The following is a 16,523-nucleotide window of genomic DNA, read 5'->3' on the forward strand; positions in this document are numbered from 1 at the left end:
GCACTAAACAAAAGTGACTGTGGGTACATTTTCAAAAATATTTATGTTAAGGAGTTATGTTCTTCCTGTGGGATAAACAAGGAGTATTGTATTTTCACAACATATTCATTCTTGTTATTGGTGTTGGAAAACTACCACTACCTGTGAATAACAAGGCTGTAAATACATAAAGGGGCTTTTGTTATATCATACAGTAAGACGTATTATGGTGTTGTGGTGTCCTGTAGACTTCCAGATGCAATTGCTTGTGTTGGCCTTAATGGTCTGGGACCTGGTTGTGAGAGACACTCTGCCGCCTGTGCCTTGTTGCAGCAGCAAAAATATAAGATCATGCTCTCATTTCCTAGGATTCTCACTCTACAGCTGCTGGCAGAGCTTTCTCAGCTGAGTCTTAGGGATTCATTCTCCACAGTAGTCCACCACACCTGGAGTTTGGTGAGCTTCAGGCTTCATCATAAATTTCTTTTTGTTTGTTTTTTTGCCTTGCCTTTGAGGATTATTTTAGTTTGTTTAACTGTATTGAGCCATTAATTTGGATCATTATATATTTAGCACTTGGTCTCTGCCACGGGTAAGTCACAGTAGTCTTCGAATCATAGAACCATACGGTTAGAAGGGACTGTCAACGTCATCTAGTCTAACCCCCTGCTAAGATGCAGGATTTGTTGTGTTTAAACCATCCAAGACACCAGCGTCCTTTTGAAAACCTCCTGTGTGCTGCAAATGTTGAGCTCAAAAGCTTGTCTCTTTCACCAACAGAAGTTGGTCCAATAAAAGTTATTACCTCACCCACCTTGTCTTGCTCATATACTGGGATCAGTACGGTGACTACACTGCAAACAACTTTTTAAAATCCATCTGCTATCTCTCGTCTAATACATATATTTGTAAGCTCTTTGGGGCAGGGAGCATCTTTTTTTTGTCTTGTGTTTGTACAGTGCTTAGCACAAAGGCATGCTGGTCCATGATTAGGACTCCTAGGTCCTATGGTAATACAAATAATAAATAGATAATGAATCACATAATTACATAACCCCAGAGAGCCCAGCAATGTATACGCAGTTTGGCCTTTTGTACAGTTTGTAGTTTTTAAGATGAAGGCACCCAATTAATCATGAGACTGGGCATGTGAACTTTTGAGGGCCAATTTTCAATTGATTCGAACTTTGAAACTTAGTAACTGATTTTCTGGAAACTTCTTCAGAAAATTCTAGCTTTTCTCAGATTGCATGCTGAAACTTGGAGCAAAGATACTGTGTTTTTCATCTCAAACACACAGGCTGAACTCCCACTGCAAGTGCAAAACAGAACGCAACTTTAATTATAACATCACAATGGGTCTGCCATAATATTCAAGTAGAGTATATTTAAACTAGTGGTGAACAATTCCTAAGAGTTTTCTAAACCAATGGGAGAAACACCAAAGGTTCTTATCTGCTTGTACTTAACCTATCCTTGTGAGACCTTCATTTGCATGTTTGCTTTGTCCTCAAATACCAGTGCTTCAGATTTGATCACTTTTGCTCCCTTTCCTATATATAAAATGCCGTTTATAATCACCACTTTCCCCCATCCCGTTGTTCTTTCTATTATGTGTCACTCTTCTCTATTACCACTGTGCCACATTCCTGTGTGCTGCAAATATTATCTATTTAAGCTTTTGTTAGTTGTTGTAAGTAATTAACAGTTTTTCTTAATATGTTCATCTTAATATTCTTCATATCCAGTATGTGAACATAAGGATAAAAAAATTGTGTGGTGCAGTCTAAATTAAACTACAGTAGAAACTCAAAGTTACAAACACCTCGGAAATGGAGATTGTTCGTAACTCTGAAATGTTCATAACTCTGAGCAAAATGTTATGGTTGTTCTTTCAAAAGTTTACAGCTGAACATTTGACTTAAACAGCTTTGAAAATTTGCTATGCAGAAGAAAAATACTTCTTTTAACCATCTTAATTTAAATAAAACAAACACAGAAAGTTTCCTTACCTTGTCAAATCTTTTTTTAAAACTTTCCATTTTTCTTAGTAGTTTAAATTAAAAATTAATGGAGATATCCTATCTCCTAGGACTGGAAGGAACCTTGAAAGGTCATTGAGTCCAGCCCCCTGCCTTCACTAGCAGGACCAAGTACTGATTTTTGCCCTAGATCTCTAAGTGGCCCCCTTAAGGATTGAACTCACAACCCTGGATTTAGCAGGCCAATGCCCAAACCACTGAGCTATCCCTCCCCCTAACTGCGTTAAATGTGTTTACATTTAATGTGTTTACATTTAACACAATACTGTGCTGTACAATATTTGTTCTGTTTGTTTTTTGTCTCTGCTGCCTGACTGCATACTTACAGTTCAAAATGAGGTGTGTGGTTGACCGGTCAGTTCATAACTCTGGTGTTCATAACTCTGAGGTTCTACTGTAATAAGATGAGAAAAAAACTCTTTAGGGTAAAGTGATATAAAGATAAACTTTGTAATTGTTTCTTTCCAAATACAAAGATAAGTACATGAAGAAAGTGAAGATAAAGTCAGAATTATCCTTGATGACTCCAGACAGTTTGAATATGATAGATGATTCTTTGCTCACCATCATCCTCAGAAATCCTATTGAGGTCTGGGTTTCCTGTGGAGAACCTTTTCTACCTTTGGATGGTATGAGTTTACTAGGTTTCTTTCCTCCTTCACACAAGTGAGATACTTAGGGCTTATCCACATTGAGACTTAGTGCACAGCAAGCCAGGATATAAATCTAGAGTGCACTAGCCTGCAGTGCTCTAAGTCACCTCGTGGACCCTACAACTGCGCTCTAAAAATTCCATGATGTGCTTTGACCTATTGCTATTTCAAACAACAGCTGTAGGTCAAACCCACTATGGAACTTTAAGAGTGCAGTAGCAAGGTCCACAGAGCTAGTTAGTGTATGGCAAGCTAGGGTTCTGTAGAGTTACATCCTTGTTTGTCATGCACTAAGTCTCCATGTGGGCAAGCCCTTCAAAAGAGAATGAAAATCTCAGAGCAAATTCTAAAACACTTTATTTTAGTGAGGAATAAAAATTAAATATCTTATCTGGGAAAAAAGTTATGCTGCTACAAGTACATCTCACACACACACACACACACACACACACATATATTTCATTTGCACTCCTCACTTGAGTAAAGTTAATCACATTCATAAGTCTTTGCACAATTGGACACTTAAAAAGAAAGGTATGGCTAGTATATATTACATGTATTATCCAGAAGCTTAAAATCAACTTCCAAATTATACCCATTATGTCAATAAAATTCAAAGTAGATAGTAAGATGTATGGACTGTTGAGCAATGATTCAAGCATAGTGCTAGTTATTTGTTTCACAATGAGGACTAATTGTCTGAACATTGTCATTTGTAAGAATAAAGCTCTTCTATCAGCAGGAGCATGTTTAAAAAAATGTTAAACCAATCTTCTACCACTATACTTAAGTATGCAATACTGGAAAAGTAAATGTAGTACAGTACTGTACATGTTAAATCAATATGTCTTTGTGTCTTGCTCTGCAGAGACATTCCTTAAGCTTCATCTGCTTTCAGAGAGGTGGGGTTTTTTTTGAGGACACTTACATTTTAATTACTTGTCTGTAATTGGATCTGTTTAACTCGCTAATACTCTCAAGTTCTTTAAAAACTATTTGCTAAAAGAGATCCAATTATACTAATCAGTCAGCCAAAAAAAACCTATTAATGCAAACCACTACAAAGAAAAATAACCAGTAGAAATATTATATATTTCTTTTATTACAGCTTTGCAAAAGGCAGCAAGGGAAGAGAAACAAAACTGGTTCGAGAAGGACAAAATTTTGGCTGATCTAAATGCTATGAAGCACAAAATGAGACAGCTGCAAGGTTGGTATCAGTATGCATTTAATTTAGAACTGTTGTGATATTTATGATAACCAAACTTTGGTTTCCAAAGTGGCTGACTAAATTGTCTGTACAACTTCCAAACTTGCGTGTGCAGACTAACTTTTGGGCGCCCAATACTCAACACCCTGCAATAGGATCCATCCCTTGTGCCCACATAAAGCCCCATTGGTTTCATTGGGGTTCCATGCTGGTGCTGGGTTCACCCACTCAGATTTGATCGCAAATGTTAAGCTTCAGTGGGTATTTGGACATTGAAAGCCTTTTCTATGCAGACAAAATTCATTTTGTTAGAAAATGCATTCACTAACATGTTTTAACTGATAGAATGAAGGGTTTGTGCTAGAAACAGATATTTGGGTAGTGTTCACAGTAGATTTTATACATGTGTTAAGTGCCTCAAGGTAAAAAGGTTTAGTGTAGACATATCCTGAGTGTGGAGAGGGACAATAATGTTTAAAAACACATTAGCTGGTTGTGGTTAACTCTAGGCACCCTTTGCACTGGAGGCTGTGGGAAGGATGGTATAGCAGTAAATGGCCATACTAGTTCTCTGCCTCCTGTGGACCCTGCCTCAGCAAAACAGTGTGAAGGGGTTAGAGCCAAACAAAGAGTCTGGCCATGTGCTTTACTGCAGCTTCCTGTAGGAAACCAAAAAGGCCCATGGTTGTCATAAGAACATAAGAATAACTATACAGTCAGGCCAATTGTCCATCAAGCCCAGTATCCTGTTTTCCAGCAGTGGCCAGTGCCAGATGCTTCAGAGGTAATGAACAGAACAGAGCAATTATTGAGTGACCCATCCCCTATTGTCCAGATCCAGCTTTTGGCAGTCAGAAGTTTAGGGATGCCCAGAGCATGCAATTGCATCCCTGATCATTTTGGCCAATAGCCACTGATGAACCTATCCTCTGTGAACTTATTTAATTATTTTTTGAATCCATTTATATTTTGGCCTTCACATCCCCTGGCAGCGAGTTCCACAGGTTGACTGTGCGTTGGCTGAAGAAGTACTTCCTTGTGTTTGTTTTAAACCTGCTGCATATTAATTTCATTGGGTGATCCATGTTTTTTGTGTTATGTGAAGCGCTAAATAACACTTCCATCTTCACTTTCTCTACACCAGTCATGATTTTATAGACCTCTATCATATCCCCCATAATCATCTCTTATTGAGGGAGAACAAAACATATGTTACAGACTGAAAGAAAATGAAATTGACGCTGCAAGTTAGAAATTTTATCTAATATTTATCTGGATTGTGGTGTTCACATTAGGCTTTTACTTGGTCTGCATAGATATGTCTGTCTCGATCATTGCCTGGCCTTGCTTGCTATGTGTACTGTTTGTTTTTACAAATTATACTTAGTATTTTAGGACTAATAGCTTTAAAAGTTCTGTGACCAGAGGTAAGAAAAAAATAAAATGAACCATCAAAGTAAGAAAACATGGTTTTACAAGAGTTATTTTGAAATTTCTCTGCCTCAGGGCGACGAATAACAGCCTTTAAACCATCCACCTTGGTGCCCACAAAAAGCCTAGTTCAGCCTATAGTAGTAGAAGGAGGCTGGACTGAAGAAACCCAAGAAGAGATGAAACTCATGGAAAATATACAACATACCGAGGTATAAAATACAATCTGTATCAATATTCCAAAATTAAAAACAGCATTCATGTTGTTGAGGAATTTTATCACAAGGTTAGATTTTACACTAGACCTATGATACATTGATCATGTGACTCAGTACAGCCTATATATTTCATTATCTGAAACAGTATTCACAGGCTGCCAAACACACACACAAGGTTTTCAAACAGTATTTGAGATAAAATACAACATGCTTATACAAAAGGTAGATTGTACCAAACCAACCTGATCTCCTTCTTTGAGAAGATAACTGATTTTTTAAATTTAGTAGATCTAATCTACATGATTTCAGCAAGACATTTGATATAGTTCCACATGGAAATTATTAGTTAAATTGGAGAATATGGGGTTAATATGAGAATTGAAAGGTGGATAAGGAACTGGTTAAAGGGGAGACTACAGCGAGTCAGACTGAAAGGTGAATTGTCAGGCGGAGGGAGGTTACCAGTGGAGCTCCTGAGGGATCAGTCTTGGGACCAGTCTTATTTAACATTTTCATTCATGGCCTTGGCACAAAAAGTGGGAATGTGCTTATAAAATCTGTGGATGACACAAAGTTGGGAAGTATTGCAATATGGAGAAGGACCGGAATATCATAACAGAGGATCTGGAGGACCTTCAAAACTGGAGGAATAGAAATGGGATGAAATTTAATAGCGCAAGATCATGCACTTAGGGACTAACAACAAGAATTTTTGCTATAAACTGGGGACTTATCAGTTGGAAGCAGCAGACCTGGGTGTATTGGTTGATCCCAGGATGACTATGAGCCACCAATGTGATGTGGCCGTGAAAAAAGGCTGATGCAGTCCTAGGTTGCATCAGGTAAAGTATTTCCAGTAGAGATAGGGAAGTGTTATTGCCATGATACAGGGCAGTGGTGATATCTTATCTGGAATACTGTGTGGAATTCTGGTTTCCCATGTTTAAGAAAGATGAATTCAAACTGGAACAGGTGCAAAAAAGGGTACTAGGATAATCAGAGGAATGGAAAACCTACCTCGTGAGAGAAGACTCAAGGAGCTAGGCTTGTTTAGTCTAATCAAGTGAAGGCTGAGGGGAGATCTGATTGCTCTCTATAAATACATCAGAGGGATAAATACCAGGAGATGAAGAGGAGTTATTCAAATTAAGTGCCAATGTGGACACAAGAACAAATGGATATAAACTGGTCATCAACAAGTTTAGGCTTGAAATCAGACGAAGGTTTGTAATCATCAGAGGAATGAAGTTCTGGAACAGCTTTCCAAGGGGAGCAGTGGGGGCAAAAATCCTAACTTGTTTCAAGACTGAACTTGATAAGTTTATGAAGGGGATGGTATGATGAGATTGCCTACAATGGCATGTGGCCCAGCTGTGACTGCTAGTAGCAAAAAATCCCCAACGGCCAGAGATGGGGCACTAGATGGGGAGGACTATGAGTTACTACAGAGAATTCGTTCCCAGGTGTCTGGCTGATGGGTCTTTCCAGTATGGGTTTAACTGATTGCCATATTTGGGGTTGGGAAAGAATTTTCTCCCAGATCTGATTGGCACAGACCATGGAGGGTTTTTGCCTTTTTCTGTAGCATAGGGCATGGATCACTTGCTGATTTAAACTAGAGTAAATGGTGGATTCTCTGTAACTTGAGGACTTCAGAAGCTCACCGAGCAGTTATGGGTCTATTACAGAAGGGGATAGGTAAGATTCTGTGCTGGAGGTTAGACTAGATGATCACAATGGTCCCTTCTCGCCTTAATGTCTATGAGTTTATGAGATTCAATGGAGCCCAAGAATTATCTTAATAAGGAAGATGAAAAAGGCCCTATAGATATGTGCATGAGCAATTATATCCAGCATAGTAAAATGGGCTTGATAGTTTCAATGCTAATCATTCTTAAGGCTATATCTGAATATCTGACAAGAGCAAAGAGTGAATTACTAATTTCATTAGAGACATCCAGACTCAAAAAGGTAGTTTCCATCCATATGGTTAATCAGTCAATATTATAGTATATACCAAAACAGAGGGAAAAAATTAAGATAGGATATATGTGCAAGATCTTGGAAAACTTCCACTCTTTGGTTTGGGAAATATTTTAATCAAAACTGTCTTGAAGGCTCATGGGCCTTGTACAAATTTGTGAAAAGAAACAATACTATGGCATTATAGCATATTGACATGTTTATGATGTAATTAAGAGATAAAGAACAGTTCATCGTAACAAGTCATTTTTCAAAACCAGGTTGGATAAATTATTATTCATAATATGAGTATTTATACTATGTATTATAGATTCATTGTCTTGTATATTTAAGCATGAGAGAGAAGCCGAATTTTATATCACTGAGCGTTATGGCTGAGTATAGGGATACTATATAATCTGATAGCTATTGTCTCTCAATATCTGTCACGTGAGGTCCTGATCATAAAATATACATCTTACAACATACAGTATCTCAATTCCAATTAGGTAATTTTAGGGCCACATAGTCACAATCTGCTCACAGATTTCCACTGAGTTAAGTATCAATCATCATTCAGTGGGATGGATTGAGATCATCATATACCCCTCACTATTTACGATATTATTGTACTAAAAATAGATTATTCTGTTCTCCTAGATTTTCTATTTTACTATACATAAAATACTATAAAGGGATGGGGCACCTATGTTAACTTCACATTCTCCGAAATCTTTTCATTATAGACACACTTCTCAGAGGTTCAAGCATCACAGTTCAAAAGAAGTTCTCCATTTTCATCTAAACTGCTGTCATCCAAACACAGATGTCTGTATGATCAACCATCTGCAAAAAGAGTGTGGGCTTACCGGAATGGTTATAAACCCGAGCAAGGAGTTTATGCCTGGGGAAAAACAATGTCAGAGGTAAAGTACAGCAGAAGGAATCAGTCTTTCAAAAGTGCTGCCTATTGCTAAAAGATGGCTTCAATAAGGATTCAAAATCTGTTAAGGAAAACATGGACTTTAAGGGTTGAATTCTGTGTTGGAATTACATCAGCAGAGAATCTGGTTTTAGGAGTCAGAGTTTATTACGATTTAGCAAGTTTAATATATATTTAATGCATAAAAAAGGGAAAACACACTTTTCCCATTATGGCAGATTTTCCTTGGATGCATTTGATTCTTCTCTGTAGTCTGTAAGATGATGCCACTTAGTAAACCAAAACCAACATGATGTAACTACCAAAAAAAGCTCTTAAATGGACTTTCTGCAGATACCCTTAATAATATAATGGAAACAATTCAGGCAAAAGAATGTGTGATGAACTGTGACCCCAGGCAGTAGCAATTTATATGGTACATCATCAAATTACCAAGGTAAAAAGTCCTCAGCTTTCTGTTCATGCTTACAATGGCAGAATTGTAAAGCTCGTCAGTATATGCTGATTTTTAGATCTAGAATATTTTCTCATAAACAAATGTACAAATGTATTTCTATTTGCTTTCATTATTGTAGGAAATATCATTTATTAAAGTAAACCCTTGAATAGGATTATCCAAAATGTAAATGATTACATTATTTTAGATCATGAGCCAAATTCAGCCATGATAAGGGGAAAGTGCATGCCAACACAAAGCATCTGCAACTCTCGCTCTGCTTGGGAGGTCGCATCTAGCCAGTACAGCCCCCAAAAGACCAGAAAGGAAGTGTGATCATGCTGGCTGGGGAATGCACTGATTATTTGCATCACCTCATGCAGTCAGTGCTGGCAGAGCTCTCACGGAGCCCCAACTGAAAGATAAAGCTGCCTCTCTGCTGGTCTCTCAGCAGACCTTCTGTGGGATTGCAATAGGGTAATCAGGTCAAGTGGTGCAATGGAATGCCTTTGGCCCCACCCCTGTGTGCCAGAGGGGGTAACTCAAGTGAATTGTTTACAAAGTAACCTTTTCTTTTCATTTTTTGACAACCACTGGTGTTTGCACCGCCATCTGTCCCACTCTGTTTTAATTGCTTATTTCAAGGACCCTCCAAGGAGATTCCTAACCTTTCTCTTTATAGTATGAGGGCTTCAGAAACATGACAAAAGCACAGGAGCAAAGGTGAAATGGGTTGTGTAGTCATCAGAACATCAAGATGAAATTGTATCTCCTCCAATATTTGCTGAGTTATTATTGTATATAATACATGTATGTGAGACCCACGTTATCAGAATCACACATGCCTATCCTGCCCACAGTTTCCCAGCTTCTGTTACTGCTTCCTTCTCCTCTCCAATAACTGCTGTCCTCCCCAAGACCTCCAACTGCAGCCACCTGGTCCTTTGAATTATTACAGCTGCTGTCCATCCACTTCTCCCCCATGCATTGTGTATTGTTGCATAAAGTAGTAGCTCCAAGCCTGGCATTAAATTAGTTTTTGCCTCCTGCTCTGGCATCAAATTGACTCAGGGGGACAATCTCCTTCCCATGCCAAAGCTGCTCTCATAGCGTCTCCCTCAGTATTGCAGTGGCTTTCATCCTCTGCCCCAGTGGAGTGTCTCTGGGAGCCAGAGCAGCTCTTGAAGTAGGCTCTGATGAATTCTCTTTCAGATTTGAGAGCAGAGCAGCCTTGAATTATTAGATTTTTGTATATTTTCAACTTCCGTTTGTTTGGAACAATCAGTTTATTATCTTGACTTATTTACTTAATGGTTGAAGTGTGTAATACCTATCTAGAAGAGTTAGAATAATATAGTAAAACAAGTATTCATTTATATACATATAGTCATTTATATAAACTTATGTATGTATTTAAATGTGTGTATGTAGATTAAGACACACATATTTTAAGGCCTTTTTCTTTGTCTCATTCTGAAACTATACATTGATCTTAAGACCAAACCACAGATAAAATTCTTGAAATTGCCCAAACACTGAGCTAAAGCATTCCATAAATCCAGAAAGAGCTAAACAGGGGGAGCCAATAGAATTATATTAACCATTCGCATGCAGACAAATATATGTCATTTGAAGGTTCATTAATTTTGGTCTTTATTTTTTTGGTGCTTATTTTTAAAATGTCCCAGTATAAAGCGATAGTTCTAATAGAATGTCCCTACTGCTTTCTGTTCATATGCTCTTTACAATGTTGTTTCTGTCTCTGCTGCCTTTCTCTGTATGGACCAAAGCCTGACCTCCTTTCTCAGGCAAAATTCTCATGAACATTAATGAAAGGTTTGCCTGAATAAGGATTTCAGGTCTGGGATCCAGAGAAGATTCTACAGCACAAGATTCTGTAACATCTCTTTCATCATCTGTTTGGTGTTCTTCCACCATGTCTGGCAAACTGTATTTCTGTGTTTATTTTACAGCATAAGTCTGTGCATCTGTATGCAGTGCTCAGTATCAACACAATTTTCTCCATTTCAGCTGCTGGATAACTGCACCACCAGGCTAAATATGCAACAGCCTGCCAAGGCTCTGTATACACCGGATGGTGAGCCACTCCAGTCATGGGATGAAATAGAGAGAGACATGCTTCTGTGTGTTTCTGCTGGAAATCCTTTTCTGAGCAGAAAAGGTAATTAATCACAGATTCAGATTTGTTCTTCATCAAAGAAGGTGCCAAAACTTGCTATGTGTCCCATTGTTTGTTATTAGAAAGATAGGTTAAATTAAACTGTAACTTAACTGTACATAATGGATGAGATCCTGTCCCTACTGAAGACAATGGCAAAATTCCCATTGACATAAATGGGGCCAGGATTTTACCCAATGTTTTTAATATGACACTTTACAAACTACAGTAATTTAAAATAACATTAAAACCAACCAAGTATTTTATAATGATTTTCTTTTAACAGACTTATTTTACATTAATACATTGTTTTAGCCATTGAACTGCTCTTCAAGCTTTTATTTAATTTTCCTATTTTTCCTTCATTCTTGTTCCTGATATTACTGGTGTGATAAAATCCCCAAGTTGCAAACTATCCGTGTTACCTCTTTTATCAATCCAGCAGTAGGTTTCTAAATTCCAGTAATTTAAAGTATTGTATCACTCTCACCTGGATGATAGCTGCAGATTGGAAGGTGCCTCTAGACCAGAGGTCTCAAACTCAAATGACCATGAGGGCCACATGAGGACTATTACATTGGCTGAGGGCCGCATTACTGACACCTCCCCCTGCCACCCTTGGCCCTGTCCCCACTCCACCCCTTCCCTGAAATCCCCACCCCAACTCTGCCCCCTTCCTGCCCCCAGGGAGGGCAGGAGGGATGTAGTGGGGGCTCAGGGCAGGGAGTTGGGGTGTGAGGTGCAGGAGGGGTGTGGGGTACAGCAGGGGGTTAGGCTGCAGGCGGGGTGTGGGGTACAGCAGGGGGTTGGGCTGCAGGAGGGGCTCAGGGGGCGGGCTCCGGCCCGACACGCACCGGGGGCAGGGCATGCCACCTGCCTGCCTGTCCCCGCACCGCTCCGGAAAGTGGCCGAAACCTGGGGGAGGAGGGGCACAGGGGTCTGTGTGTTGCTGTTGCTTCAGGCACCACCCCCAGCAGCTCCCATTGGCCGGGAACGAGGAACTGCAGCCAATGGGAGCTGCTGGGGGTGCTGCCTGAAGCAAGAGCAACACACAGAGCCCTGTGCTCCCTCTTTCCCACGTTCCGGCCGCTTCCCGGAGCGGTGCGGGGACAGGCATGCAGGGAGCCTGCCCTTCCCCCAGTGCGCGTTGGGCTGGAGCCGCTCTATGTAAACGCTGGGGGGGGGGGGGCGCGAGGAGCTCGCGGGCCGCAGAAAACAACGCCGCGGGCCGCATGCGGCTCCCGGGCCGCGTGTTTGCGACCTCTTCTCTAGACACTGCAGGGAATGAGAAGACTATTGAGGGCAGGGAGGGGGGAACATCAGCTGAGAAGGTCAAGTTCCAGGCAATATGTACTGAGAGAGTAGAAATACAGGCCCTTGGAGAGGAAGGCTGGTGCTTAGGTTGGGACTGGGAAAAAATAAATGAATTGTTAGAGAGGACAGACCCTTAGGGAGGAGGGACTGGGCCTAGCTGAAACTGGGATGAAGACTTTGAAGGTTTGAGTTTACTTTTGAAAGACTTCATGCTGGGTATAATAAATAAGAAGGAGACTGTTTGAATATCTGGCCTGTATGAACTCTTTTAAGGGTGCCTCAGTTAAGGAGAAACTGAGGAAGGCCTCAGTAAACCCATACTTGGCCAGAAGGGGCAGCTACAGGGTAGGTGTGCCCATTCAAAGCTGCACAATCTAGCCCTTTGAAATTGAGAAAAAACAACAGAGAGATTTAGTAGTGAGATAAATAACAGTAGCTTTCATGAATATCTTATCCTCCAATAAACTGAAGTATGTTCTGTCCAGCTGAAATGAAAGTGGTGATCAATATTTATATTCTGCATTATCAGAAAGCCACATTTCAAAGGACCACTGTATTGGCATTGCTTAAAAAGAAACAGTGAATTGGATGGCTGTATAACAATACATACAAACAGTTCATTATTGAACATATTAGCCTGGGAAAGCTGATGTAGCTAGTAAATTCTGCCTTATGTATGTTGCTTCATGTTGATGTGGGCTAGAAGTGTCCTCACCTAATTAAATTAAACCCTTGTTTTAAGCTATGTTTAGTCCAGGTTCTACCATAAGGTTTTACTTTTAGATGATTAGATTAGATACACACACTTCTTGGCATAAACTACTAAATAATTTTGATTTAGTGAGGTGACCAAAAGAGGTCATGCACTGGCAACAAAACATTCTAGATGTAGTCTGTATTTCTGTTGTGCAGTTGCAATTATTTACTACTACTTCTCATAATTGAGAGATGTAGCACTTCTAAATGCCATGAATGTATTGCCTTTTCACATACTGCTCTATTGTGACATGTTGGTTAGAACCGAGTGGGAAAGGAAGCAGACAGCATGATGGTTATAAACATAATACACCATAATAGATTGTTTGGTGTCCCCTTGAGCTGTGTACAGAATGATTTAGAACATGGTATTAATAAGCAAGAGTCACACAAATAGATTCAAAACTAGTTTTTATTTGGTGCCGTAAATTATAACATTTGATTTCAAAATATTTTAACCATAAGAAAAGATCATAGTCTTACTTGATATGTGAAATTAAAGAATAATTTCAAAGAAAACCTACATCCAGCACCACTAATCAAAATCTGAGAAGGTACGTTGGCTATTCCAATGATCCCTATGTTCATCGAGGGGATTTTTTTTCCAGCTTGTAGTGTGCTCTAACTCAATTTTGCAGTATATAGTGTATCACTCAGGTGAGTTCCAGTACCTCATATTCCCTGATTCTTCCACTTCTGTCTTGAAATATTTAAATCTCCCTTGTGCCATTCTAAATCTGACTACTGTCCCAGTATTTTTTGAAATCCAAAAACTAAATTATCCCCTCCATTTCTGCAAGCTGATGAAACAAAGATCCACCAGATTTCTCTTGGCAGGTGTTGAAGGGAAACACAGTATTGTCCTGAGCTCTCTGAGACTCTATGAAAGCTCTATGGGGTGAGGACTCCACAAGATTTTGGAGACAAGGATGATGGGATTAAAGCAGGTGACCAGCCAAATTGCATTCCCTGCTGAGGTTTCGGATATTCGATCAGCATTTCTTGTTGTTTTCAACATTAACATCCTCAGTGTCCTTTCTTAGGCTGTTACTTTGTAACTGTGATGAGACTTGACCAATAGCACTATTGCTCTTATAGGAAGGAAGAGGCCCAGCAGAGCTGCAGGGAGGGTCAGGCCTGCATTAAGATGTTTCTGTCTCTGGAACTAGGGCTTCTCTTCCTCAAGGACCTTGGGTATCCTTGGGATTAGAAGGCCACACTCCCTTTTCTCTTCTAGACTCCCAAACACACTTATGCTTGAATGGATGACTACTTAGAAACGCCACAAGGTCAAGCTGCTGCAGTTTCCAGCTCTTCTGTCTCTACTTTAATGATTCTCTCCACCCCACCCACCAGCCTTCTGCTCTCTGCATGCAGCTTATGTGATATACAAAGTTGGCTAGAACTGTAATGACCAATATGAACTGCATACCTATCATGAAATCTTGAATCATTTCCTCTAAAGCTCTGTAGTGGGATTTATGGCTGAGAAGCCAGGTAATTCACATTAAATGTATTATTGGTATCTTTATTCTCTCATGTAATGATGCCTTTAACATATGTAGTGCTGTATGTGACTGGGCTGGATAGAAGCTTCCAAGTATCGTAAGTATCAATCATAGCTGTTTTTACATCTTGATAATACATTTTTGAAAGTACAGTTTTAATACTTTGTTTTCTAAAATGTTTCTCACAGCCATCAAGCAGCAGGTGGAAGTTAGAGCTATTTATGCCAGAATCCGAAAGCAGCAAGGTCCAGATGCCACTAATATTGTTGTCGCTCCTTCAGAGAAACTTAAAGGACAGGTTGTATTTTTCTACTAAGGCTGTAAATGCTGTAGAGTTACAAACACATTCTTTAAAGTAAATATAAAGTTACCATTATGGTACATAAGATGTAACCTTATCACTTACTATATCACTTACTTTTATTTTAAATAGGGATATTTACCTTATCTTTGAACATTCAAATGCCTGAGGAATTCATTGATGAAAGTGTAAATAATAACAGTGAAATTTACTACATTGCAACCACTTTTGATCATAAAATTGACATGCTAGTGTAGGTAATACTGAGACATCCCTCATCTTATTAAAGAAATATTTTTCCACTTTTCCACTTTTTGAAAACAAACAGTTCCATAGAAATTATTGGGGAGATTGTAGGTCAGATGTTACCTTTACAAACATAGTCCTGACCATTTCTTCAAGGGCCTGAAATCAACCAAAACCCCATTTCACTAGATCTTTGCCAAGTAGTCTCTATGTGACTGAGCTCAATAATCCTGATTCAGCTCTATGAAAATGAAAGAGCCCATTTCAACTGAACACACATTAATTCTTCCGATCACCCCATTCTAAGTACCAATGTATGGCCTTTAGTGGTGAGTTCAGGAGACTAACTGTGCTGAGCATGATTAAGGATTCCCCTGATGTTATTTGTGCTGGGAGAGATCATAAGGACTATTGTTAGCTACTAACTGCTTTTCCAGAACAGCCTTTAATATTTTAATTATAATTGGATACAGGCTGTCAATCAAAGAAGAAAGAACCAAGGAAACAATTTAAAATAAATATTTAGAGGGATATGGCAGCTGAATTCTCAAAACCAGACATGAAACTGCAACTGCATAGGAATTTGCATTTTACTGGACTAATTCTATTTTTTTTAATGATTTTTTTTACACTGAAGTGTGCAAATACAGAATCCTAATAAATTAGGATTAGTGTTCTGCAGCTAGTCAAAACATCATTAGCAATAGTTCTTCATTCCTCTCCTCTCTTATTTTATGGTCTCATCTGGAGGTAAATTGCAGCCCAGCTAATTAGGGTCTGGTCCAGCGAACAATCTACACTTAAAACTCCCATTCACTTTAGTGGGAGTTCAATATGCAGAATGATGGGTAAACCAAACCATGTATATGTAATAGTCTGGCTGGGTCCATATCTCAGTCTACCACCCTAAGTGCTAAAGAAGGCTGTCAATTGTTCTGTCCCCTCTCCCCTCCCTCCCAGCCCCCAAGCAATCTATTGTAATAGCTACAGTGTGGCAGTATACTATTTCCCACTTGTGAATATCAGCTGGGCTGTGGCAAACAACTCTCCTCTTCCGCTAGCCATAATCAGAAAGAAAATCCAGTCTGTGTGAAAACACCAATGTGTTGGTTCCCTTCAGATGTTTTTTCTGGTTTCTGAGAGAGGAAAAGTCAGTCTCTGCAGGAAATACAACTCAGTGTACTGGGCGGGAATGGGGGGAGATACAGGGCCGGCCCACAACATTTTGGCTGGGGAGCTCATATGATGCCCCCATCAGCAGTGGCTCCAGGCACCAGCGCTCTAAGCATGTGTGGGGGGCGGCCTGCCGGTCGCCATGAGGGCGGCAGTCAGGCAGCCTTCGGCG

The 16,523-nt window shown here is 39.6% G+C and overlaps 1 protein-coding gene across 1 annotated transcript in view; it reads left to right on the plus strand.

Annotated features, from left to right (window-relative positions):
• Positions 1 to 16,523, plus strand: part of DCDC1 (doublecortin domain containing 1) — a 413,925-nt gene that overhangs the window by 379,147 nt on the left and 18,255 nt on the right. The window contains exons 33-38 of the mRNA XM_054028326.1: positions 2,498 to 2,650; positions 3,783 to 3,884; positions 5,391 to 5,527; positions 8,242 to 8,421; positions 10,906 to 11,056; positions 14,820 to 14,929. Of these exons, the coding sequence (XP_053884301.1) occupies positions 2,498 to 2,650; positions 3,783 to 3,884; positions 5,391 to 5,527; positions 8,242 to 8,421; positions 10,906 to 11,056; positions 14,820 to 14,929 (833 nt within the window). The remainder of the gene's footprint in view (positions 1 to 2,497; positions 2,651 to 3,782; positions 3,885 to 5,390; positions 5,528 to 8,241; positions 8,422 to 10,905; positions 11,057 to 14,819; positions 14,930 to 16,523) is intronic.

The sequence above is a fragment of the Malaclemys terrapin genome, chromosome 4 (assembly GCF_027887155.1).
Source record: "Malaclemys terrapin pileata isolate rMalTer1 chromosome 4, rMalTer1.hap1, whole genome shotgun sequence".
NCBI lineage: Eukaryota > Metazoa > Chordata > Testudines > Emydidae > Malaclemys > Malaclemys terrapin.